This window comes from Mesoplodon densirostris, chromosome 9 (genome assembly GCF_025265405.1).
Source record: "Mesoplodon densirostris isolate mMesDen1 chromosome 9, mMesDen1 primary haplotype, whole genome shotgun sequence".
NCBI lineage: Eukaryota > Metazoa > Chordata > Mammalia > Artiodactyla > Ziphiidae > Mesoplodon > Mesoplodon densirostris.
Window position 1 is genome coordinate 107164117 of NC_082669.1, and position 24115 is coordinate 107188231.

The 24115-nt window shown below is 48.8% G+C and overlaps 1 protein-coding gene across 4 annotated transcripts; it reads right to left on the reverse strand.

Annotated features, from left to right (window-relative positions):
- Window positions 1–293: 293 nt before the first annotated feature.
- Window positions 294–20021, reverse strand: ZNF746 (zinc finger protein 746). 4 transcript variants are annotated; one of them, XM_060108120.1, is made up of 8 exons: window positions 19772–20021; window positions 19284–19402; window positions 16534–16833; window positions 16329–16410; window positions 15212–15325; window positions 3428–3619; window positions 2803–2928; window positions 294–1647 (listed from the first exon to the last, which is right to left on the reverse strand). In XM_060108120.1, exons 3-8 carry the CDS (start codon window positions 16816–16818, stop codon window positions 593–595), a joined length of 1854 nt encoding a protein of 617 aa, XP_059964103.1. In that variant the 5' UTR covers window positions 16819–16833; window positions 19284–19402; window positions 19772–20021; the 3' UTR covers window positions 294–592. The 4 variants fall into 4 exon arrangements, with proteins under 4 accessions (XP_059964103.1, XP_059964102.1, XP_059964101.1 ...); XM_060108119.1 differs by having other exon boundaries at window positions 19213–19402; window positions 19772–19859; XM_060108118.1 differs by lacking the exon at window positions 19284–19402 and having other exon boundaries at window positions 294–1644; window positions 19772–19877.
- Between the last annotated feature and the right edge of the window lie 4094 nt (window positions 20022–24115).

The window sequence follows — 24115 nt, forward strand, 5'->3', positions numbered from 1 at the left end:
CACCAGGCTGCTCCTGCTCAGTCCTCCTGCCCGCGAGCTGAGGCTGGGCTTCCACGGCGGCCGGCTGGCCTTACTTCCCAGCCTGGTCCTGGGCAGAGCCCAGTCTCCGCTCCCCTGGGGCTATGTGCAGAGACCGGCCCATCCCTAGGGGTCACCGAGGCCAGGGAGGTCCAGGTGCCTCCTCACCCGTGTCCCCAGCCAGCCAAGCTTCCGTCACACCCTCTGTCAGACTTGGTAAGGACACAGCCCACAACACACACACGCACTCCAGAAACCAAAGGTACACTATAAAGTTTAAACTGGTGCTACTACTATTTTCCGGCTTTTTCTTCAAGAATTAAAAAAAAAAAAAGTTTCGTAATTAAATTACTTAAAATTCTATGCTGCTCAGTTTCACAATCAGAGAATTCTACTTTGTTTAGAGGTGGGAGCTGCGTTGTCTGGTAGTTTCTCCCGCTCCAGTGATCGGTTCAGCAACTGGGAATCTGGTTCTCCCCCAGGCTCCGTTCCGCCTCGAAGCTTTTCGCACCACCCTGCTGTCTGGAGAAGCGCCTCTTTACACTTGGGCTTGCGGGGGTCGCCCGCGGAGGCCTCACAGGTCCCCACTGTCGGTGGGTCCCAGGACACTCAGGCCACAAGTCCAGTCGGTCACGAGGTCCGTGGAGGCCAAGGGTCCTTTGGAGGCGGGGCTCTTGAAGGGGTCGGGGGGCACGGCAGGCAGCGGCGGCAGGGGCTGGCCCCGGGCCGGCTTGGCGCCCGCCGTGTGGTTGCGCTGGTGCTTGCGGAGGTGGTCCTTGCGGATGAAGCTCTTGCCGCACACGGTGCAGGTGAAGGGCCGCACGCCCGTGTGCGTGCGGTAGTGGTCGATGAGCTTGGAGCGCTCGGTGAAGCGCTTCTCGCACTCGGTGCAGGGGAAGGGCCGCTCGCCCGTGTGCAGCATGCGGTGCCGGATGAGGTGCGCCGGCCGCGTGAAGCAGCGGCCGCACTCGCCGCACCGCAGGCCGCTGCCGTCCCGCGCGCCGCCCGCCGCCCCCGGCGCCCCGTCGGGCGGCCCCCCGCAGCTGCGCTGGTGCGCGCTCAGGCTGACCTGCAGCTGGAAGCTTTTCCCGCACGCGGCGCACGTGAACGGCCGCCCCCCCGGGGGGGCCGCCGGGTGTTTCTTCAGGCCCGGCTTGTGGCCGAAGCCTTTGGTCCGGCCGGGGTACTTGCAGGGGTCGCTGAAGGCTCTCGGGGCCTGGCCGGGGTCCAGCACGGCCTCTCCGTTGTCGGGCGAGGAGTAGGCCAGACCCTCAGGCCCGGTCCTCGGGTTCAGGCCCGCAGGAGGCTTACACCTGAAATTCCAGCCCCACCGGACCCCCCCGAAGAGCCAGTCCCCTGGAGGGGTCTCGTCCTGGGTCACCGCGGGGCTGGGCTCGCCCAGCTCGCGCTCGGGCCGGGCGGGCTCTCTCAGCCCCAGCACGGGGTCCTGGCTGGGGAAGGAGCTGCCCTGGCTCTCCCAGGCTCCTTCCTGGACAGGACTAGGGAAGAACCTTGTGGCTTGGCCTGGTCCGAACAGGGTCGCGTGGGCTTCTAGGTCAGTAGGATGCACTGGTGTGGCCACTACCTCCTCTTCCTGGACTTCGGTTTTTATCACAATCTTTACATCTGCTGAGAAAGACAGAGAGGCCAGGTATCGTTCTATCCTGCCCGCTTACAAAGGCAAGATCTTTCATCGGGACATTTGGCCCAACTACGGCCACTCGGAGCCCTAGTCTCGAAGCCTCCAGATCCAACCATTTCGGCAGAGATGCCCCAGGTGGTCAGGTGGCTGCCTCAAACCGTGGGGGAGGACATCGTGTTCCAGACCTTCACCACACGTAAAGCAACCAACCTATCTGCCCCCCTTGTTCCAGAACCTGCACCACAGGAGAGCAACCATTGCATCTGCTCACCGCGTTCCATTTTCACTTTGGCTCTTAAGGCTAATCGTGAAGTTATGCCAAGGAAGGAGCTCTGACCACTGGTGGCAATGCACCCGAGGGGCAAAAGCACAGAGCTGGGCTCGGGGGGATCTGAGACTGGAGCGTGGCTCCCCACAGAGCAGCGGTGACCTCAGGCAAGCTCCTCTGTGAATGCCCTGTTTCACAGGGTTGCATGAAGTTTAAACCACACAGCACATGTGAAAGCACTTAGCATGCTGTTTTGCATGCAGCAAGCATTCAATAAATGTAGCCAGCTAGCTAATGATAAAAATATTAGCGTAGTAGTAAAAACGTGTTTGATTTTACGTAAATGTACTTGAATTTCATGCCCTAGAATTTTATATCAGGGATATAGGCTTTTAGCACAACTTTGGGGTGCCAAAATATGACAGAAATTATTACTTAAAGTAACAGATAACTGCCTTTCAAAACAGAAGTAAGTAGAAAACTAATACATAAATGTGGCAGTTCCTCCCAATTCGGGCCTGTGGACACCTGTCTTTGGTAGTGCTGATATCTAAGAAGCGGTTCTAGGTGGGTTTGGGTTTTTCCAGGTCAGAGAGGAGCCAGGGTTGCTGAGTCTGGGCAAGAGGTACAACCTCTTAAGGGTTCAGCTTGTCAGGATTGACTGGTTAACACAAGAAAGGAACTGTGGGAAAACGGACCGTCTCAAGAAAGACTGTTCAAGCCTAAGAATCTAGAAGGAGAAAAGGGACAGACTGTACAGAGTGTTCACATCACTGGCACCCAAATGCCTGCTGGCTGGACCACCAGGGGCCACGGCTGAGGCAGCCTCCGGGGCAGACGTGAGCCCTTCCAGCCCTCCCTCTGCACCCTGTACCTTCCGTGGAGGCGGCCGTGCTGAGCTTCAGCGTCCCGTCTGAGCAGGCGGAGGAGGGATGGTGGGGAGGGAGATCTGCCTGCCAGGAGGTGGGCGGGATAGTGGTTGAGAAGTTGGAGTGGACGCCTGCAGTGAAGAGAGAGCAGAGCCAGTGGGTTAGGGAAAGCAGCGGGCAGACCCCGTGGGAGAGGCGGCGGAGCAGCTGCCCCGAGACCCCACCGGTGACTCTCCTGCCCGAGCACAACGACCCCACCTCTCCTGAACCAGTGTGCTTCTGTCCCCTTCCCTGAGGCACCAGGAAGCTCAGACGTCACACTCTTGTCATACAGCCCCTCTTTAATAGGAGACAGCTGGTGATTTAAATGTCCAGTGCTGGGGCAAGAAGACCAGGAGGGGGCTGGCAAGAGTGAGGCGGAGGAAAACCAGGACAAGAGCATCATGGAACCCAGAGGGGCCAGCAGGATGTCCTTTGGGGCAACCCCTGCCATAAGGTGGGAAATCTTCTAAACTCGTCAGGCCAGAGCCCACCGCCCCCCGCAATGCTTGCAGGAACTTCTTCTCCCAGGTCCTGCCCTCAGTCCCTGCACCTGGTTCCTGCTGTCTGCTCCCAGCCTCAGCCACTCACCAGGGGCAGCATCGGTAGAGACGTCTCCTGCTCCGGAGTCCAGCTGGCTGAGGCCCCACGGCTCCTCCCCGATATCTGGCTGTCCGGCTGCCCACGCCTCTACACCTAGAGCCTGCTGCTCCTGGAGCTGGAGCTCACCTTCTTGCTTGATCTGCATTAAGAGGTCAGGGGCAGGGACGGGGGGCCCCGAGCCTGAGAAGAAGAGAGTGCGTGAGTGGCAGCACCAGGGGCCCCGGGGCGGACACACATCCAGCCAAGGAAGGGCACACGGGGCCTTGCAAAGGTCACACAGCAAAAGAGCCCGGTGGAAAGGGAAGGCAAGAGCTCAAACAAGGACTGCGGGGTCTTCCAGGCAAAGCATGTGGTCACGTGGTATTGAGCACACGGGTCAGGCGGGGAAAAGTGAGGAATACAAAATGCATTCTCGGACTTCCCTGGTGGTGCAGTGGTTAAGAATCCGCCTGCCAATGCAGGGGACACAGGTTCGAGCCCTGGTCTGGGAAGATCCCACATGCGGCGGAGCAACTAAGCCCGTGCACCACAGCTACTGAGCCTGCGCTCTAGAGCCCGCGAGCCACAACTACTGAAGCCCGTGTGCCACAACCACTGGAGCCCGTGCACCTAGAGGCCGTGCTCTGCAGCAAGAGAAGCCACTGCAATGAGAAGCCCGCGTACGGCAACTAGAGAAAGCCCGCGCGCAGCAACAAAAACCCAACCTAACCAAAAATAAATAAAACAAACAAACAAAAAAACCGCATTCTCAGGGCTGGATCTCTGGTCCATGGACAAGACTGTGCTGCCCTAGGGAGGTCCTGCTCTCACTTTAAACAGAAATGCTAGATAAAATCTACCCCCGTCACCAAAACCTTACCCCTACACATGTATTTACGTGAGCACAAAAGAAAGATTCCAGATATAAGAATCAAAGAAAAAACACAAAGTCAAATCAAGAGTTTGAGCAGGAGCCAAGTAGAGCTGCTGAAACAGGATTCAGGCCTCAGGGGCTGGGCTCTGATGTCCAAGTGAGGTGAGCGCAGAGCTGAGCCGCCTGCATCAGCCAGGAGCCATGACGCGCTGTCCCGTCAGGCAGATGGGGACTAAAACCCCATCCACGTAGGGGCACAATAAGGAAGCTGCGTCTTGTCCAGGGCTGTGGATGGAAAAGCCACCCATAATAAATTAGATTCCCGTGTCCACACCAACTTCATACTAACCACATGGTGCAGCTGAGAAAAGTTGAGAAATTCACAGAAAAATTGGCTGAGAACCACAGCAACCCAGGAGGCCCCCAAACAGAGGCAAATGCAAACCTGCCCATAGGGGCACACCCACAAGGCAGGCCTTAAGGGGCCCCTACTAAAAGGCTAAACTTACAAACCAGAAGAGGAGACAAATGGCATGAGAGCCATGGCAGAACTCACTCCTGCAAACTACAGGAAAGGAATAGGCTGAAGGATACAGTAGCATAAGTATGTTTAAAATATTCAAAGAAATAAAGGAAGGAACAGAATCTGTACGGCAAGAACAGGAAATTATTTTTAAAAAGGCAGATGTGAAAGAGAACCAAATAGACATTCTAGAAATGACAAAAGCAGTCATGGAAATAAAAAATACAGTGGCTGGCTTAACAGAATGAACACAGTTGCAGAGAAAATTAGTGACTTAGAAGATGGATCTGGGGAAACAATCCAGAGTACAACACTGAGAAATAAAGAAATGAAAATATGAAAGAGAAGTTGAGACATGGAGGATTAAACGAGAAGTTCCAACATATGCTGGCAGAAATCCCAGAAAGAGGAAATAAGAAATGGATACATGGCAACAGGTAAAGAAATAATGGCTGAGAATTTTTCCAAAATTGAAGGCATGGTGAGCCCATGGTTTGAAGGAAAACACCACTTCCTAAGTAAGAAATAAAAAAGAATATAAACCTAGACAATATTCATGTGAAATGGAACAGCAAAGACAAAGAGAAAATCTTAAAAGGCACCAGAGAGAAAAGAATGACATTCAGACTGAAAGCAGATTTCTATCAGCAAGTACGATGTCAGAAGATAATATTTTCAAAATGCTGAGGGAAAATAGCTGTCAAAATGAGGCTGGTATAATTCTCACTGCACAAACTAGAGAACAGTATATGAAAAAAATTATTAAATGATCATTTATGAACAGGTATGCAAAGATTCTAAATGAGAGAAATATAAATCAAATCCAGTAATATGTTTTCAAAAAAGAAGAAGAGACAGTACATTATGAACAAACTGGGTTTATCCCGAGAACTCAAGGATAAGCTACCCCTGGACAATACAGTGACACAACTCACAAACAGATTAATGGAGAAAACAATAATCATCTCAACAGACACAGAAGCAGCATTCAACTCTTCTATTTCTGGCATATGGCTGGCTAGCTGTGCAGAGAAACTCCTCTTAATATGGAGTATCTAAAAATGATGGGTAAAAGTATAAAAACACAAAATTTTTTAAGCATGGATGACCTCTAAGAAAGCCTAAATCAACCATGGTAAACTGTAGGGCATCTCCCATTCCCCTACTGCTGGGCTACAATGGACTGTGCACACCTGGGGTACACAGATGTGAGAAGCCCAGTGCTTAAGCAGGGTGGAAGGTTGGGCTGGAGGCCCCTCACCACCACCACACACATAAACCTGGGACCAAAGAGCAATGTTCCCAGTGCACTAAACATAAAACAATGGTGAAAACCTGCCCTGTGAAAGGCAACTGCCCATTCTGGCCTTTGGTCTTAGCTGAGTGGGGAGAACAGTCTCCCCTGGGAGTTGACACACCCCAGGCTGGTGCTCCAAACTAATTAAAAATAATAACAGTTTAAGGAGGAAAAAATCTAAATGAGTAATTCTCAAGGGAGGCATGGGAAAAAAATAAATACAGAAAAGGCAGGGTTAAGGTCTCACAGCACAATTTAAGATGGTGGCTAAGAATCCAAACACCCTAGTGGCCATGGTCAATGTCAACGATCTAGACCAGCGCCGTACAACAGAGATCAAGGTGGGCCACACATCTAATTTTAGGTTTGATAGTAGCTACCTTAGAAAAGTAAAAAGAAACAGGTGAAATAATTTTAGCAATATTTTTTTAACCCAATATATCCAAATATATCCAAAGTATTCATTTAGACATATTTCATCCTTTTAAGTGCTCGATAGTCACATGTGGCTGGTGCTTACTGTTCTGGACATTTCACATGTAAAGATGAGCAGACTAAAAACAAACAAGAAGCTCAGCTATGTGCTGTTTATAGGAGACACACCTAAAACTGAAGGATGCAAAAGCAGTGTGAGACGATAAAAGATATACTAAGTCAAATAAACAATTAAAAACAAAAAGATGTGGTTATACCATATCAGATGAAATAGACTTAAAAATAAAAATATCCATAGAAATAAAAAGAATCACTGCACAATGGTAAATTGACCAGAAAGATAAAATAATTCTATGATTTAAATCTAATAACATAGCTTCAAAATAATAAAGCAAAACTGACAAAACTCCAGGAGAAATGAACAAATCACCTCCTCTGTGGGAGACTGACATACCATTTTCCATAACTGATAAATCAAGCCAACCAAAGATTATAGGATCTGAACAGCACTATTAACAAACTGACCAAATGGACATAAGCATAACTTAAAGACAAGGAAAACAAGCTTCTTAAGCCATACAAAACATTAAGAAAAAATGAATACTTTCTAGGCCATAAAACAAACTTCAATAAATTTTAAAAGATTAGTATTTTACATATCTATTTTCTAACTACAACACCATTAAGTTAGAAATCAATAACAGATATCCCCAAACTCCCTATATATACTAAAATTAAAATATATATATATATATATATATATGCTTTCTAAATAATCCAAGGCTCTAAGGACAAATCACAATGAAAATGGAAGCTATTTGGAACCCAGTGCTAATGAAAAAATTATCAAAATGTGTGTCTGCATCTACATGGTACTTAGAGGAAAGTTTGTAGCCTCATATGTTTATATTAAAAAAGAGGAAACAGGTTGAAAATTAATAGGTCAAGCAGTCAATGCCAGATGTTAGAAAGTAACAACAATAAAATAAAAGCAACAAGAATAAAAAGAAAGGAAATCCTATGAGAGTGTAAATTAATAAAAGAAGAAACAAAGAACACAGAGAAGCAAAAGTTGGTTCTTTGGAAAGGATATTAACCAATACATCTCTAGCAAGATTATCAAGAGAAAAGGAGAAAGCACCAATAACCAACACGAAGAATGAAAAAGGGACATAATCATAGATGTAGCCGAGATTAAAAAATAGAATATTATGAACGTTATTCCAAGAAATTTAAAACCTCTGGGGAAATGAACAAATTCCTTAGAAAAACTAGAACTTGCCAAAACTGAACCAAGAAGGTCCTATAACTACTAAAGAACTTAAATCAGTAGACAAAAATCTCCCCCACAAAGAAAAACATTCAAAGAATAGATAATTCCAATATTACACAAACTCTCTGAGCAAATAAAAACAGAGGGAATACATCATAACATATCTTTAATATCAAAACCAGCCAAAGACAGTCTGAGAAAGGAAAAGTATAGGCCAGTCTCACTCATGAGCAAAGACTCAAAAATCCTAAACAAAATAATTAGCATATTAAGTCCAGCAATGTATATAAAGGATCATGACTAAGTTAGGGTTTTTTCCCAAAATTGCAAGGTTGGTTCAACATGAGAAAATGACATAACTTACCATACTAGCAGGTTAAAGAAGAAAAATCATATAATCATCTCAATAGATACAAAAATAGCATTCCATAAAAATTCAACAGTGATTCCTATTAGAAACATCTAGTCAACCAGACATATACAAAACTCTTTTAACCTGATAAACAGCACTGATCAAAAAACTTTTAACAAATATTAGCCTCAGTGTGAAAAGTTAAAAAGTATCTTCTTTAACATCATGAACCAATAAGATACCTGTTGTCATCACTTCTATTTAAGGATTTTCCGGGAGTTCTCAGCCAGTACAATAAAACAAGAGAAAACTAAATCATAAAGATTTGAGATGAAACAAAAAAATTCTATTACTCATAGGGGATATGATTATCTTTTCAGAAAACCCGAGGCTCGTCAGACAATTATTGGAAAAGTTATTAGTACTAATGAGAATTTTGGCAAGGTTCCTAGATACAAATATCGATAAATAAAAGACAATTGCATTTTTGTCTACTCTTAGGGTTTTAAGGGAGCCTGGCAATTACCATTTTTCTTCCCTGTCATGGATCTTAACAATTAGAGAAATAAAACAAAAGAGGAAGGCTGGTGAGGGTAAACTCTTTTTATTACTGATAAATGAGGATGCAGCTTTTATGGAAGAGGGGCCCTCAGCACTGACCCTGGATCAGGAAGTCACCCTGGACCATGGTGAAGGAGGCTCTCCCCAGCAGAGCAGCAGAGACTGCCTGTCCCTGGGGGAAGCCAGCTGCCCAAGGGAAGAAGGTTGGGCAAGGACTGTGCTTGTCCAATCCTTGCTCCCAAACTCCCCGATGAGGTGCATCCCTGGTGGCACCCCTGGTGGGGTGCCTAACTGGGTGGGAGAGAATGGGATGTTACATAACTGAGCCCTGTCACAGGAGAAAGAGCACCAGGGAAGGGTGCGCCCTGCCCCCAAGACCCCAGCACACACCAGCAACAAACAGAAGAAGGCACCACTGAAAACAGCGATGTAAAAAATGCAAAGGATGGAGGAATATGGCTAACAAAACAATGAACTTCACTGAGACGTTACAGATGAGATAAATGGAGTGACTTAACGATATTCACCCTTAATATAGTAGGGGTCAGTTCTCTCCAAAACGATTAATAGAATCAATGCAATTCCTACCACAATCCCAACTGGATTGTTCATGGAATTTGATAAGGGAGTTAGAGAGTTTACCTGAAAGAGCAAAGGAAAAGAAGACCCAGAGTGCCAGTGAGAAAGTACTAGGGTCCCAACCTCCCATGGCCATAAAAGTCTGTTCCAGATGGATTAAGAACTTGCACGTGAAAGGCAACATTTTAGAAGAAAATATAAGATGATGTGCTACTACCTTGAGGTAGGGGGAAATTTCTTAATTAAGACATAAAAAGGACAAAGCATAAAGGTAAAAAATTCGTCCAAGTAAGTTAAAATTAAAAGCATCTGTTCTTTAAAGCATACCATAAGTGGAGAAGATTTACACATATCTCACACAAAAAAATTGATATTCAGAATAGTAAAGAACTCTTACAAATCAATATGTAAAGGGAAAACGAAAGAAAGATGGACAAAAGGCATAAACAGGCATTTTATAGGAGAGGAAAGACAAGTGGCCCATAAGCACAGGCTATAACATTCAATCCCATTAATTAGGAAAATGCACATTTTAAACTATAAATTTTAAACCATTTCACTCCCACCAGATGGGCAGAAATTAAAATGTGAGGCATTTCCAGGGCTGGTGAGGACGGGGTGCAGCAGGCACCCCGGCGCTGCTGGTGGGTGCTGACTGGCACCACCACTTCAGAGCACACTGAGACGTTACCAGGAAAAGCTAAGCATGCACTTTCCTATGACCCAGCAGTTTCACACCTGGGTCTATACCTAGAGAAACTTTTACACATGCATAAGAATTTCCATCACAGCATTGTTCCTGAAAGCACAAAAGTTAGAAACAACACAAACACCCATCAACAGTAGAAGGAATAAATGCATTGTGTTATATTCATAAAACAGAAACTATAAAGTAGTGAAAATCATGAAAAGGAATGACTACAGCTATACTACATCAACATGGATGACTCTCAAAAACAAAGTCAAATGAAAAAAGCAAGTTAAAGAAGAATATATATGGTATGATCTCATTCATAAAACGTTCAAAAACAGGTTAAACAATGTTACTTAGGAATATATACATAGGTAATAAAAATGTAAGGAAAAGCAAGGGACTGATCTCATCTGTCTGAATTTTGTGTTTATCTGTGAGAGGAAGGGAGGGGTCTGGGGTCTGGGAGGGACAGTGGGGTCTTGGAAATAGATCGGGTTATGATCTATTTCTCATGCTGGGAGTTGGGAATATGGGTGTTTACTAATCACTCTCTAAACTTTATGTATTTTGTTTATGTTATGTATTTTATTCTGTATGTATTTTATGTTATATAATACAAAGTAAAATGTATTAAAGAAATAAAATAATATTAAAAAAACAAAAAACAACATTTGATACAATATAGCATTTACTCACGATTAAAAACAGTAGCCAGAAGTGGAAGGAAACTTCTTTTAAACCAACAGTATCTTCAAAAGTCTATGGCAAAAGTCATCCTAAATGCTGAAACTCTCTAAGTATCCCACAGACAAGGATGCCAGCTATCACGGCTACTATTTAACCATGTCATAGGCCCACTGCCAAACCAGAAAAATAAAGTTACGAACATTTAAAAAGAAGAGATAACTTTTGTGCCATCTATGGAGAGCACAATTGTCTATGTAAAGAACCTAAGAATCTAAATTGACTAGTCATTAGAAGTAATAAGAGAGTTGAGAAAATTGTTTTTCTTACTAAACAAAGTCAACAGCTTTACCGCACACCTGCAACAACTATTTAAAACATGTAATTAATTTAAAAATCTCATTCACAGTAGAAACAACAATGATCAGGAGAAAACTGTAAAGTCCTATTCAGGCACACACAGAGGGCTTCAGTAAACAAGTCTTCCTGTGGGTAAGGGGTCTCAATACTGCAATGACAGTAATTCTCCAGAAATGAAATTACAAAGGAAATGCAATTCCAATCAAAATTCCAACAGGATTTCTGAGAACCTGACACAAAGATTCTGAAATTCATCTAGAAGAACAAAGGTCCACGAATAGCCAAGAAAAGTTTAGAAGAACAAGAAGGGAAAGCTCAGTCTACTACATATCAAGGCTTAGTATGAAACTAAAACAGTGAGAATTGGTGCGGAGATAGACAAAGAGACCAAAGAAACCAGTAAAGAGCCCAGGAACGGCGCGTGCATGTATGGAAACCTGGTTCGTGACCAAATGGGCATTACATATCATTGGAGAAAAGGAAGAATCTCCAGCAAACTTTGCTGGAAAATTAGATGTCTTGTGGGGAAAAATTTTAAAAATTCTCCCTTTTAACCTCCCCAAATATTCATTCTAGTTGGTTTAGAGACTTAAATGTAAAAAGCAAAACTAGAATGAGGCAGGAAAGGATATTTTAAGACAGAAAAAGCACAGATCATAAAGGAAAAGACTGGTGTTTATGATTCTACCAAAAATTAAAACTTCTATTCTAAGAACTACAAAGTTAAAAGACCTGCCACAGACTGGGAGAAGATATTTGTAATGCAAATAACAGACAAAGGGTTAGTATCCAGAACTATATAAAGAGATCCTGGATCAGTAAGATAATGAGAAACAACAGTAGAAAAACAGAAAAAGATAATTCACTGAAGCAGAACCCAAATAAACATCTGAAGATGCTCAGCTCCACTAACAACTGGGGAAATGCAAATTAAAACAAGATACCATTTCACTCCCATCAGATCGGCAAACATCTAATTCTGAAAAGTGGGCAAGGAAGTAAGAAAGCAGGTCCTCTTAACTGCTGGGGAGTATGGAAGCCAGTGTGACCATGGGGAGGGTGATCTGGCAATGGCAGAGGTGCAGACAGGCATGCCCTCCACACTGGGATTCCTCCTCCAGGTCTATTCCCTGGAGAGACATCAGCACATGGACACAAAAGGACATCTTTAAGAATGTTCACTCCAGTCCACTTGTGACAGTGAAAAGTTAGAAACAGCTTCAGTGCAACTCAGTGGAGGGATGGATAAAAAATTGTAATATAGTTGCTTTTGGAATGCTGAGCATCCATTAAAATGAACGAACTTGATTTATATGCATCAACAGAGATAAGTACGAAATACAGAACACTGAGTGATAGATATGATGACACGTGATTTTTCAAAACACACAAAACCATTATTATATATCGTTTGTGGCTGCATATGTATACAACAGAAGTTTTAAAATGTGGATAGAAAGGACAAACATCAACTTCTGGACAACTGGCTACCCTGGGGAGGAATGAGACTGGGAGATATAAAAAGGAATTTAAATTGTATCAGAAATATATTATTTCATACACACACACAGGATACATTATGAAACACAGGATACATTCAAAAATATTTATTAAATTCCTACTCTGTGCTAGGCAGTGTTCTAGGAGGCCAGAATGATTATATGAACAAAACAAATAAAAGTTCTCATCCTCTTGAAATTTACATCCTAATGGAGGTGAGGGTGGTGACCAGACACATACACATCTATAAATAGGAAACATATATAATCTATAAATATGAAATATATTATAGTTCTACATATGTAATATCTATGTCTATATAAAGTCTATAAATATAAAATATATAATAATCTAAAATATGAAATATACATAATAGATGATATCTGATATGGAACAAACTGAAGTAGGAAAGGGAGACTGGAAACTCTGGGTGGGGAGAGGGGCTGCCATTTTAAATAGGGCGATTAGGGAAAGTCATATTTCAGCAGAGACCTGAAGGAGGTAATGGGCTGAGCCCAGGAAATATCCGAAGAGCACTCCTGGCAGAGGGCACTGCCAGGTGCAAAGGCTCGGAGACTGGGCCAGCCTGGAGTGTTGCGGGAACAGCAAGGAGGCCACTGTGGCTGGAACTGAGCGAGTGGGGGACAAGCAGAGGGAGAGGAGCCCAGCTGTGTGAGTCGATGGAAAGCCAGCAGGAGTGGGAGCCAAAGGATGCAGGACTTGTACTGTAAAGGGGTCACTCTGGCTGCTGGGTGGGGAGCAGACTCTGGAGGATTAGGGCAGGAGCAGGGAGACTGGCCGGAGGTGCCTGCAACATTCTAAGCAGGAAACCACGGGCCTGGGGGCAGGGGGGTGGGCAGGGGAGTCTGGAGGAGTGTTGGCAGGGCTTCCCGACGCGGGGGGGCGGGACTGGGCGTGAAAGAGGGTCAGGGATGGGCCCTGCGTTCTGGGTCTGCAGTGGGGACGCCTGTGGCAGGAGCAGGTTCTGACGGGCAGAGGAGGAGCTCGGGGAGGCACGTGCTCCAAACGGGCTGTCGGGCAGCTGTCCACGTGCAGACAGACCAGGCGGCGGGCGTGCAGGATTCAGGGGAGAGGCCCCGGTGGGAGTGCCCACCGGGAGGACGGAGTGTGGGCGCAGAGAGAGGAGGCGGAGGGCTGAGGGCACCCCAGTGCTTAAAGATCAGAAAGGGCGGCAGGAAATAGCAAAGGAAAGGTGGGAGGAAAACCAGGAGAGGCTATACTGAGGAGCACCGACCCCAGTGACCGAAGCGCCCTTCAGGCAGGGAAAGAGGGTGAGGAAAGGGGAGGAAGCAGGTCTCCGCTGGGCAAGAATGGGTGGACAGTTGGGGAGGAGCCTGGGGATCGGCGGCCTTGCTGAGCACCCACTTCCCCAAGCACAGTTGGGAGGATTTGGGGGTTGAAGAGAAGTGGGAGAGGAGGTCTGACGAGCGGCTGTACGAAGCCCAGAGCCGGGGAGGGTGGACTGGGGGTCCGGGCTTCTTGGACCGAGGTGGGCGGGGATGAGGGCCGCCCAGGGTTCCCGCTGACAGGCTCAAGGCCGAGAGGGGAGCTCTGAGTGCCGGAGGGGAGGGCTGGGCAGGGACTCGCCAGAAGCCACCACATTTCCAGGCCCCTATTCACTCTCAGTATCGTGTCTATTTATTACATCCAGGGAGGCCTCCACATGGATGTAATAAATACAATAAAACAAACCGACAGGGAACCTCCCACCCAAGGTAAGCCGCTGGCAGCCCCACGTGTCCTAACTATCTTTTCCATCCAGACAGCACTCTGCTCTTAGTCAATTTCTAGCTTTCAGCACTGTCCCTGTTGACCTGAACTGGTGAATGATTTCTGAACACGGCCTGCCCCGGGTAAAGGGAAAATCTAACTGCGATGACACAGCAAACACGGAAGACACATTTTGTGAATCACAAATTAAACATGTAAGACTTTTTAGTAACCTAGGTGTTCAGACGAAAGGGAAGCCCCAAGGCAGGTGGTGCAGACAAGGAGTCTTGGGAGGAGGTGGGCTTGAGCCTGCAGGGGCGGGGTCTCCCTGGTAAGTGACAGACCCTTGCTGACCCCCAACCCAGCAAGCTCTTCCCGTCAGCCCCCTGGCTTTTCTCATGTGTCTACCTGTCCTTTCCTTAACTTTCAAAGGTGCTGACTGGCCCAGGAAAATCTGAGACCGTAGTATCGGGTATCCAGATCCACCTTAAATAAATCAGTGACTCTAACCATGTTGAAACGTGGCTAATGGGTTAATGTTCTGTGATTACTAACGGTTTTAAGTGAAATCTGGTTCTCGGGTAGAGGCAAGGCTGACTCTTTGTAAAGCTATGAATGAATTAAATTTTGTCTTTATTATCTTCTACCTTCCTGTCTGGGTCCCCCTCCTTCTTCCCCTAAGGCTGAACCACTGGCACCATCTCTTTCCTAAAAGACTAGGTTTGCTGCCTGTTTCCACGCTGGGAAGCATTCCTGGAGTGTTAGCTGAACAGGCTATAGGTCGTAATTCAACTATAAGAAAACTCAGGTTTAAAGCACTGATGTTGTTCCTTGGCTCGCCCTGGAGAGAAGGTCGCACCCTCCCTGGCCCTTTACTTTTGTTTCCATCTGATTGCCTGCTGTCCCCCTAGCCTTCCCCCAACCCCTCACCTGGGCTCGGGTCCACAGGAACATCTGGAACCTTGGGGCCGGCGCGACGCCAGCTGCACGGCTCCTTCCCCTGTTCAATCTGGGAGAGGACCTCGGGCTTGGAGATGGCATAGTCTGGGGAAAGACAGAAGGGTTAGCTTTTGCCATGTTCTGTTCAGAGCTGGGGACAGGCAGCCTGGGAAACCAAGATGGCCTAGAAACTACATTTCTTGATTGGTAGAGGGCAGTGGTTCCCAACCATAGGCAATTGTGCCTCCAAGGGGACATTTGTCAAAGTCTGAGACATTTTTGGTTGTCACGACTGGGGGCTGGGGGAGAGGTGCCACAGGCATCTGCTGGGAAGAGGCCAGGGACACTGCCGAACATCCTACGAGGCACAGGATGGCCCCCAAAACAGAGCCTCATCTGGCCCAAGATGCAGTGCTGAGCTGAAGACACTCTGGTATAGGGTCTCGAGGTTAAGAAGCCGTACATTCCTACAAACTGAAACAGAACCTCACACCCGCACCTGCTCCCAGCCTCGTAACCAGGCCTTTCTGCCTTCAGACCTGGGGTCACACAGATAACCAGCCCAAGAGGTAATAAGCCCAGAAGAAACAGTCCAGGCCTTCTTGGGGGTACTGCATGAAGGGAGCAGCAGCAGGCCCAGGGTCTGGGGAAGCCTCCAGGTGTGAAGGCAGCGCTGGCTGTGAGAAGCATGGTCTGCCCACATTCTCCGCCGACCCAGAGGAGCGACTCGGTCAAGGCCTCATGTCTCAGCAAGAGAAGGCGAGAGAAAAAGTCCTTCTCAAACCTGGGTTGATCACTGGATCTGAGAGCGGTAGGAGCCTTCTCCACTCCAGGTCTCAGCAGGAGAACAGAAACGGCTGTGCTCTGAGGCTGGTTAGGAGAGGGGCCACCATGCCTCCCGGTCTGGCACCCCGTGATCTTCACCAAGTAGAAGGCAGCTTTTGACTCAGTCACCCAGGGCTCATCTTTAGGAAGAGGAGGTGATAACCGTGCCTGGTCAAGGTTCCCAGTGATTTACGTATCCTCGGGACGAAAGCCACCAGAAGGAAGAGAGAAGCTGAGGTCTCCCCAAATCACACGTAACCAAGAAATGAGCCTCACGCCTTACCCAGGGAGACCAGCGTCTCGTAGTTGCCCCGCATCACGTGCTTGTACAGTTCCTTCTGCCACTCGTCCAGCTTGCCCCACTCCTGCTCAGAGAAATACATGGCCACATCATCAAAGGTCACGGGCACCCGGAACCACAGTGTCACGCACGCTCACCTGCACGCTGATGGGCACGGGCTGTCCCACCCCTGGCGCCCAGGGCTTACCTTGGGGGCCTCGCCCTTGCTGCCCGGGGGCAGCCGCAGGATCCAGAAGTTCCTGTTCCTCAGAAGGTTCTCCACGTTCTCCAGCCGCCTCTGCAGCAGCCCGTACTCCTGCAGCAGGGTCCCCAGCACCGCCCACTTGCCCTCCAGCTGGTTCCCCAACTCCACGGCCGTCTTCTCACAGTCGGCCAGCTTCTTCTCGGCCATCCCGGTTCGACCTTCTAGGGAAAGCAAGCGGGCAGCCTGCGATTCGATCTTCCTCTCCATGGCCTGAATTGTAGCTGCCATTGTCCACGGAGAAATCTTTCAGAAACAGAGAGGAGACCAGCATCAGTCATTCCGCCTGCCGTGTTCCTTGAGCGCCTCTCTCCGAGGCATCAGGGAGCTGAGCGGGGAGCGCACGTGTGGGAAGTGGGGATGTCCTGTGCCACACGCCAGATCTCGGCCTGGCGGTCAGCTCCTCTGGGCGGGTGCCCTCCCTCCAGGCCTCTGCAGCACTCCTTGCAGACCCCCATCAGGGCACTCGCCGCCCTATCCAGTAACCTCCCGCATCCGCCTCTACAAGCTCTCTGAAGGCAGTGCTGCATCTTTTCACAGTACAGTGAGGGGCCCGTGGTAGGCGCTCGGTGCAATTTTGCTAAATCAACAGTGACTTCGCACTGCTGGGGTGTCTCAATGGAGAAATAGTAAACTGCAGATTTACTAGAGACCCGCCAGCACCTCCCATCATAATTGCACAGGATCTGTCTACTGATGATGACCTAGCAAAAAAAACAGCTGGTCCACTGAAACGACACAAACACAAGCGCTGCTGAACCGCTTTATTAAAAAGCAACTCGTGTCTCTTTAATAAACATGGAAATCTGATGACTAATTCCTTTCCACCCCAGGACAATCTAATTTTGTCCGATTACCGCCCCCCTCAAACTAAAAATCACCATTACTGCAAATCTCCCCCAGCCAAGAGTTAGACTTTTTGACAAAACACGAGCCCCTGCCCTTGTGAGACTGACTTTTTCTCTCACTGTTCCTACCCTTCCCAAGGGGCGAATTACGGTCTCAGACATTTTTGTCGCTGCCCCAGGATCAGTGACACACCTTACAGACTGGTGAGGAAGGTAAGACATATGCCATAAGGTTAGACTTTTATATGTGCTGCAACCATCATAAGCCGTCATTCCCGACTTGCCTGTCGCTGGACAGTTCAATTGTGGCTTAGATGACCGGCAGCTGGGGACACTGAGGCAAGGGCACATTTTGCTTTGGGTGGGGCTCGACCACTAGACACCCCCCAACCCACATCTGAAGGTAGGACCCATGGGCCAGAGAGGAAGTCCTGATATTTATACCTTCTGGCAGCAGCTGAGGCTCAACGGTACCTTACAGCATCCTGAAAATTATTCCTAAACAAACGTTTGGTGACTATTTGCAAAATTTAAAAGTGACTGGTAGGAACCAGTGTGGATTCATTTAGAGAAAGTCACTGAGAACTAGAACATGGGTGGGTGCCTCAGAAAACAGTGACAGGAGAGTCTGAGCAGAGGCTGAAAAAACTGTCAAGGATGGAGCATCAGCGATTTTGTGATTGTTTGGAAGGCAGCTGGACCAGATGACCTCTGACCTGAAGAAGGCAGGGCTTTAGCTGGGCCTCAAAGGATGGAGAGGAGCTGGACTGGCAGAGAAGCAACTGGATGTGGGACTCTTGCTCAAGAGGTAGGTGGTTCTGCTCTGAGGCTGCAAAGACTGCACTGGGCTGGCACCTTGGGCTGGCGCAGCCCTACCCCTGGGTGCGAGGCCACGTTTCTTCCCTTCCCCTCACTCCTCGTCTCTTGATCAATCCCTGACATACGACCCCAGCCTCTAAACGTTTGCTTCAGAAGTGTCCTTTCACTTAATCGCCCAGCTCCCCATCCCCAGAAATCCCACTCAGCCTCCAAGAGCATCTGACTGCCATTAGTATAATCTTTGTGTTCCAGGAAAAGGGCATCTGTGTAAACTCCGACCTTATAAATAAGGCATATGCAGTCTTCTTACATTTTAACGGGGCCAGGGAGCCTCATGTGAGGCCTTCACACTATTTGGTGAGAAGTGGCAACTGTTTCTACTCAAGCCCAGCTCCTCACTGAATGGTGGGTGGATAAGATGGGGCTGGCCTCCGCCTCCTGCCAGGGAAGCGGAAACTCTTTGCCTGAGAACAGCTGATGGGAAGAGAACTCCAAATCCTTCCATGGCTCCCCACCCATATGATGAAGTCCAGGCAGGTCTTCAAACCCCTTCCAACTCTCCCTGCAGTTTCCTCTCCCCGTGCCTCCCTACCCAAACCATCTTTTCCAGGCAAACGACTTCTGTCTCCTTGACCATGCCCGGCACTGCCTGCCAGTCTGTGTCCAAGCCTCCTCCCTACCTGAAAAGCTCCACGGGTCCAGCTTAGCCTGATGAAATCCTAGCCTTCCCTAAAAGCCCAGCTCAAATCACAGCAGCACAGGCCAGGAAGGTGCACGCACCTCTTTCTGCTTTGCTTTACCATCACCAGTGTACCTGTCTGTTTCCCCCAAAGCGCCAGTGTGTCCCAGCACACAGCGACCCTGTCTTTCCACACCTTTTCTAGCCGTGCGATCCTGGGCAAGTTAACTTCTCTAGGCCTCGGGTTTTTCTTTTTTATGACAGAGAATCAGAGCCTACCCCCTAGGTTTCCTGTGAGGACAAAATCACGCCTAACAGGGCTGGTGCCGTGCCTGCGTCCCTCTACGAACCGGAGCAGCTGTCTTCCGCCCCGACCCCGAGCGAGCCGGGCACGCAGAGGGGCCTCGGTGCCAGCGGAATCGCCGCCGCTCGGGACGCCTCCCAGGTGCCACCAGGCCGCTGGGGGGAGCTGGGGGGAAGGGAACCCAAGGCTGAGCGGTGGGCAGAGAAAGGAGACGCGGGGTGGGGGGCGCGGAGACGAGGGGGCCAGCGGATGGGGCGGGGGCAGGAAGCCCCGGAGGGCAGCAGGAACTCGGCGTGGGGCGGCCTCTGGTGCGCGGACGGCCGGTCCCGCCCTGCTCAGGCTCGGCCCGGAACGGGGGGCCTGGCCGGCGGGTGCCTAGGCCCCGGCGGACCCCGCGTCCCGCTCGCCGGAGCCCCAGGCCCGGCGGCCCGGCCCGGCCCCCGGAGTCCCTCCCTAGGGCCTGCGGCGCCGTGTGCTGGGCCCGGGCCGCCCGGGCCCCGAGTCCGCACGTCCGTGCGCGCGGGCCGCCCTTACCGGAGCCGCGGCCGCCTCGGCCATGGCCCTGCGCTGTCCGGCTCGGCCCGAAGGAAGTCGCCGCCGCCGCCGCCGCCGCCGCCGCCGCGCGGCCCCACGCGAGCCGGCCCCCGGCCTCTCCGCAGGCGGCGCCCGCCCGGCCCTGCTGTCCCCGCCCGCGTCGCCGCGCTCCTCGCTGGCCGGCCCGCGCCGCTCCGCCCGCAGACGCGCCGCCGCCGTCAGCGCCCGGCCGGTCCACACTGCATCCTGGGAGCCGGCGCAGGCCCGTGAGGCTTCCTGGAGGCAGCGCGGCCGCACAGCCCCACCTGCAGCCCGGAGAGGCGAACGGCAGGCGCGGCGCCCGCCCCGCCCCGCCCAGCCCCGCCCGGCGGCCCGTTGCCGCTGTGCCACCCGCCTGCCCGCCGAGCCCCGGACACTGCCCGGCCCGCCGGCCTCCCGACCCACCGAACCCCCGACCCGCCGACTCGCCGACCCACCCTGCCGCTGACCCGCCAACCCCTCGGCCCCTGATCCACCGGCCCGCCGATCCCCCTGGCCCCTTGATCTTACCGACCCACTGGCCTGCCACTCCACCGACACCCCGATCCCCCGAGTCCCTGACCCCTAGGCCCACCGAACACGGCCGGGTGCGCGCTGAGTCGCCGCCCGGACTCAGCGCCAGACCTGCCGCCGGCCGCGAGAGCCTCGGGCTTTGGTCCCCCGCGCCCCGAGGGACTCGGTGACCAAAAAGGATCTCCCCGCTCCAGGGGGCAGCTGGGCCGCCCCCGGTGACCACGGCGACGGCGGCCGCCCCCCCCCGCCATGCGAACCCCAGGAGACCCGCGCCTTCTCCCCTGGGGCGCCCGCCACGTCGCCTCTGCCGCTTTAGGTCCTGCGGGGCGATCTGGGCTTCTTGTGTGTTTACTTACTTGGACAGCTGTACCTCGTGTCTACCTTTGATTTGAAATGGAAAAAATTCCTCCAACAATAGGAATATAGCTCACTAAATCCCTGTAGGCAGCCACTTAGAACTTTCTATAAAGTGTGGGTTAGCTATAAAAAATATTTTTAATGGGATGGACAACGGAACACAATACCATCACCTAAAATTATTTTGGTGAAGAACTTTGTATGGGAAGATGTTCATGATATTTTAAGAGAAGTCTGTCCAGAATGATTATATTATTATATATATGATTATATATATAGTATATATAATATATATAAAGTGGTTATAAAATGATTACGTATATTATCATTGGAAGGTTTGGAAGCATATAGTCAAGTAGTTTTCTTTAACAGTGAGAACACAAGCCATTTTAATACATTTTCTAACTTAATTTTTTTAAATTTCGTAATAACAACAGTAATATTTTATAATATTTTGTAATAACAAGAATAGTATTTTTAAAACAAGAAGAGAAAAATGAATTTATCAGTCGGAAAACTTAAGAGGCGAACCGGGGCCGGCGGATGGAAGGAGCCTTTGAATGGCGCCCCCATGTGGCCGTGAAGATGCATTTCCTTTGAGAATTTCCTCTAAGTGGGACTCTGCTGAAGAGGGACCTGCGCACCACGTGCTCTGTACTCTGCTGGGCTTCGGGTCTGGCCGCTGGGGTCTTAAGGTGCCCTTTGTTTTTGCTTCATCAGCCTGGGCTGAACGTACAGCAAGGGGGTCATCCCGGATGCGTTCTTTGGGTGTGAAAGTGGACTCTCCCCAGGCATGGTGGTGGGGCGACACTGTACTCACACGGTTGCGAGAGGTCTGTTCCGAGTGCCTGATTTTCTTTTTCTCACGGATGCTAGCCCAGCTGTTTTCTCATGTCCCCTCCGCCCCACCCCCAGCTCTCCGGGATTGCCTCTCAAATGTGGGGTTGAGGGTAGGGGATAGGGATTTCCCGATCGGAGCCCCTGCACCCTTTTGCCTTTTGGAGGAAATTCCTGAGCACGCAAAGTCGACCCTTTCACTACAGGAGAATGTTCTGGAATCTGCCCCGAGGTCCTTTACCTCCCCCCCCAGCTCTTCTTCCACGCGATCTCTCCTTCCCAAATAAAACATCCCCTCTACCAAGGGTGGACTCCTGTTTTGTGGGCCTGAAGCTTGTATAATTTGGGGAATATTGAGAAAAAAACCTTCACAAAATTACAGTTTTTTAAAAGTCGGTACAGAGCTGGTACAAGGGATGCTCTCTGAAACGCTTATCTAAGTCAGTTTTTACAATGATGGTCATAAAATGAAGATTTTTATATTTCTATCCTTTTTACATTTATTGGTTGATTTGTTGGTAAAGATTTTGTAGAGCTTTCCTTTCTCTACCTAAAAAAAATTTTTTTAAAAACCTACTAACATGGATTCATGGATTCTCTAATTTAATGAGCTATAACACATTCCTCCATTTGTTCTGATGCTCAAATTGTCCCAAATTTAGCTAGCGGTGAACCTCTTCAAGCTGGCCCTGTGTGCTGTTGACATGTTCCCATCAGTTTTTGAGCACGTTCCTACTTTCTGGCACAAAATGTTCCATGGTTCACATTTTAGGTTTCTTACCCAGCTGTGGAATCAGCCAAATCTCTAAGTTTCTGGTTATTTTTTTTTTCTTAAATTATTTATTTATTTGTGGCTGCGTTGGGTCTTCGTTGCTGCACGCAGGCTTTCTCTAGTTGCCGCAAGCGAGAGCTACTCTTCATTGCAGTGCGCAAGCTTCTCACTGCGGTGGCTTCTCTTAATGCGGAGCACGGGCTCTAGGTACGCGGGCATCAGTAGTTGTGGCACGTGGGCTCAGGAGTTGTGGCTCGTGTGCTCTAGAGCGCAGGCTCAGGAGTTGTGGCGCTCAGGCTTTGTTGCTTCACGGCATGTGAGATCTTTCTGGACCAGGGCTCAAACCCGTGTCCCTTGCATTGGCAGGAGGATTCTTAACCACTGCGCCACCAGGGAAGTCCCTCTGGGTCTTTTAAATGGTATTTAATAACCACAATATAGGCATTAGGAGTGCTCATTGCAACTGAGATGTTGTTTCTAGCACCTTTTCAGAGGGCAGATTTAGAAAATGTACGTGTGTACTTGTGTGTATGTGTGTGTATGTGTGCTGTGTGCTTGTGTATTCACACAGCTACTTATGATTCCAGTCCAACTCCACAATTCTTCCTTGCCTATCTTCATTCCATATTTATACCTCCTGTCTCCCACAATTAGAACTCTGGCTCCCCCAAATATCAATATATTTACTCAATTTCTCAAAAACGTAAGTTTTGTGGGGGACTTCCCTGGTGGTCCAGTGCATAAGGCTCCACACTCCCAATGTAGGGGGACCGGGTTCCATCCCTGGTCAGGGAACTAGATCCTGCATGCGTGCCACAACTAAGAGTTCGCATGCCGCAACTATGAGCCCACATGCCGCAACTAAAGATCCTGCATGCTGCAACAAAGATCCCATGTGCTGTAACTAAAACCCGAGGCAGCCAAAATAAATAAATAAATATTAAAAACAAAAAAACAAAACCATAGGTTTTGTAAGTTACACAAAAACAACTTCCTAGGTAAAGTTCAGTATCTATTTTTCCCCTTAGAATATATACCACTAAGGGTGTTTTCTTCTTTGTGGTCATGTTACTGATGTGATATAACATTAGGTTTTTGGGTTTTGTTTATATTTATTTTCAGCTTCATCTCTTATACTTGAGTTATTTTTTGGAAATGTAAAAAAATTCAAAAGTCAAGGCTGTATAAAATTGTACACTCAGGGAAGACCGATTTTCTACTCCATCCCTTATATCTCATTTCCATCCACTTCTGAATAATGTTCTATTTCTTGATCTGGGTGTGAAATTACACAGGTATATTATTTTTTATTATTCATAAGGCTGAATGATTCATGCAGTTTCATACATGCATGAAAAAGTGAAAAAAAAAAGCCCAGTGAGATGAGCCAGTCAGTATTCATCAGAGAAGAAGAATCACTATAAGTATTACTGAACAATGGAATTATTATGGAAATAAGACCTTACACAATTATATCATGAGCTGGGAGAAGTAACAGTCCAGAAGGGGGAGTTGGAGGATCAAAGAACAGTCACTTATGAGCCTCCCTAAAGCAAGGCAAGGTGGAAAAGTCGGAGGTGAAGAGGGATCTGGGAAGCCAAGCATATCCCACCCCTGGAGGGGAACCGTGAAGGGGCTGGTGAAAAAGCTGATAGGAAATCAACACTTCTGCTTAGTTACTACTTCTGTAGGTCCTCAGCCAAGTATCTGGTGGTGGCACTGGGGCTCCTGTTGATGGACACGCAGTTGGGAAGAGAAGCTGGACATGATGGGGGTGGTTGCAGATAGGCTGGGATCTGTTGGTGTCTGTGTCTGGCTGTCACACA

Coding starts and splice junctions, on each gene's coding strand:
- ZNF746 (XM_060108117.1), bottom strand. CDS start 19,795: ATGGCCGAGGCGGCCGCGGCTCCG. Junction 15,326..16,328: donor CGAGACGCTGGTCTCCCTGG/GTAAGGCGTGAG, acceptor GTCTTTCCCCAG/ACTATGCCATCTCCAAGCCC. Junction 1,648..2,802: donor CACGGCCGCCTCCACGGAAG/GTACAGGGTGCA, acceptor TGTCTTTCTCAG/CAGATGTAAAGATTGTGATA.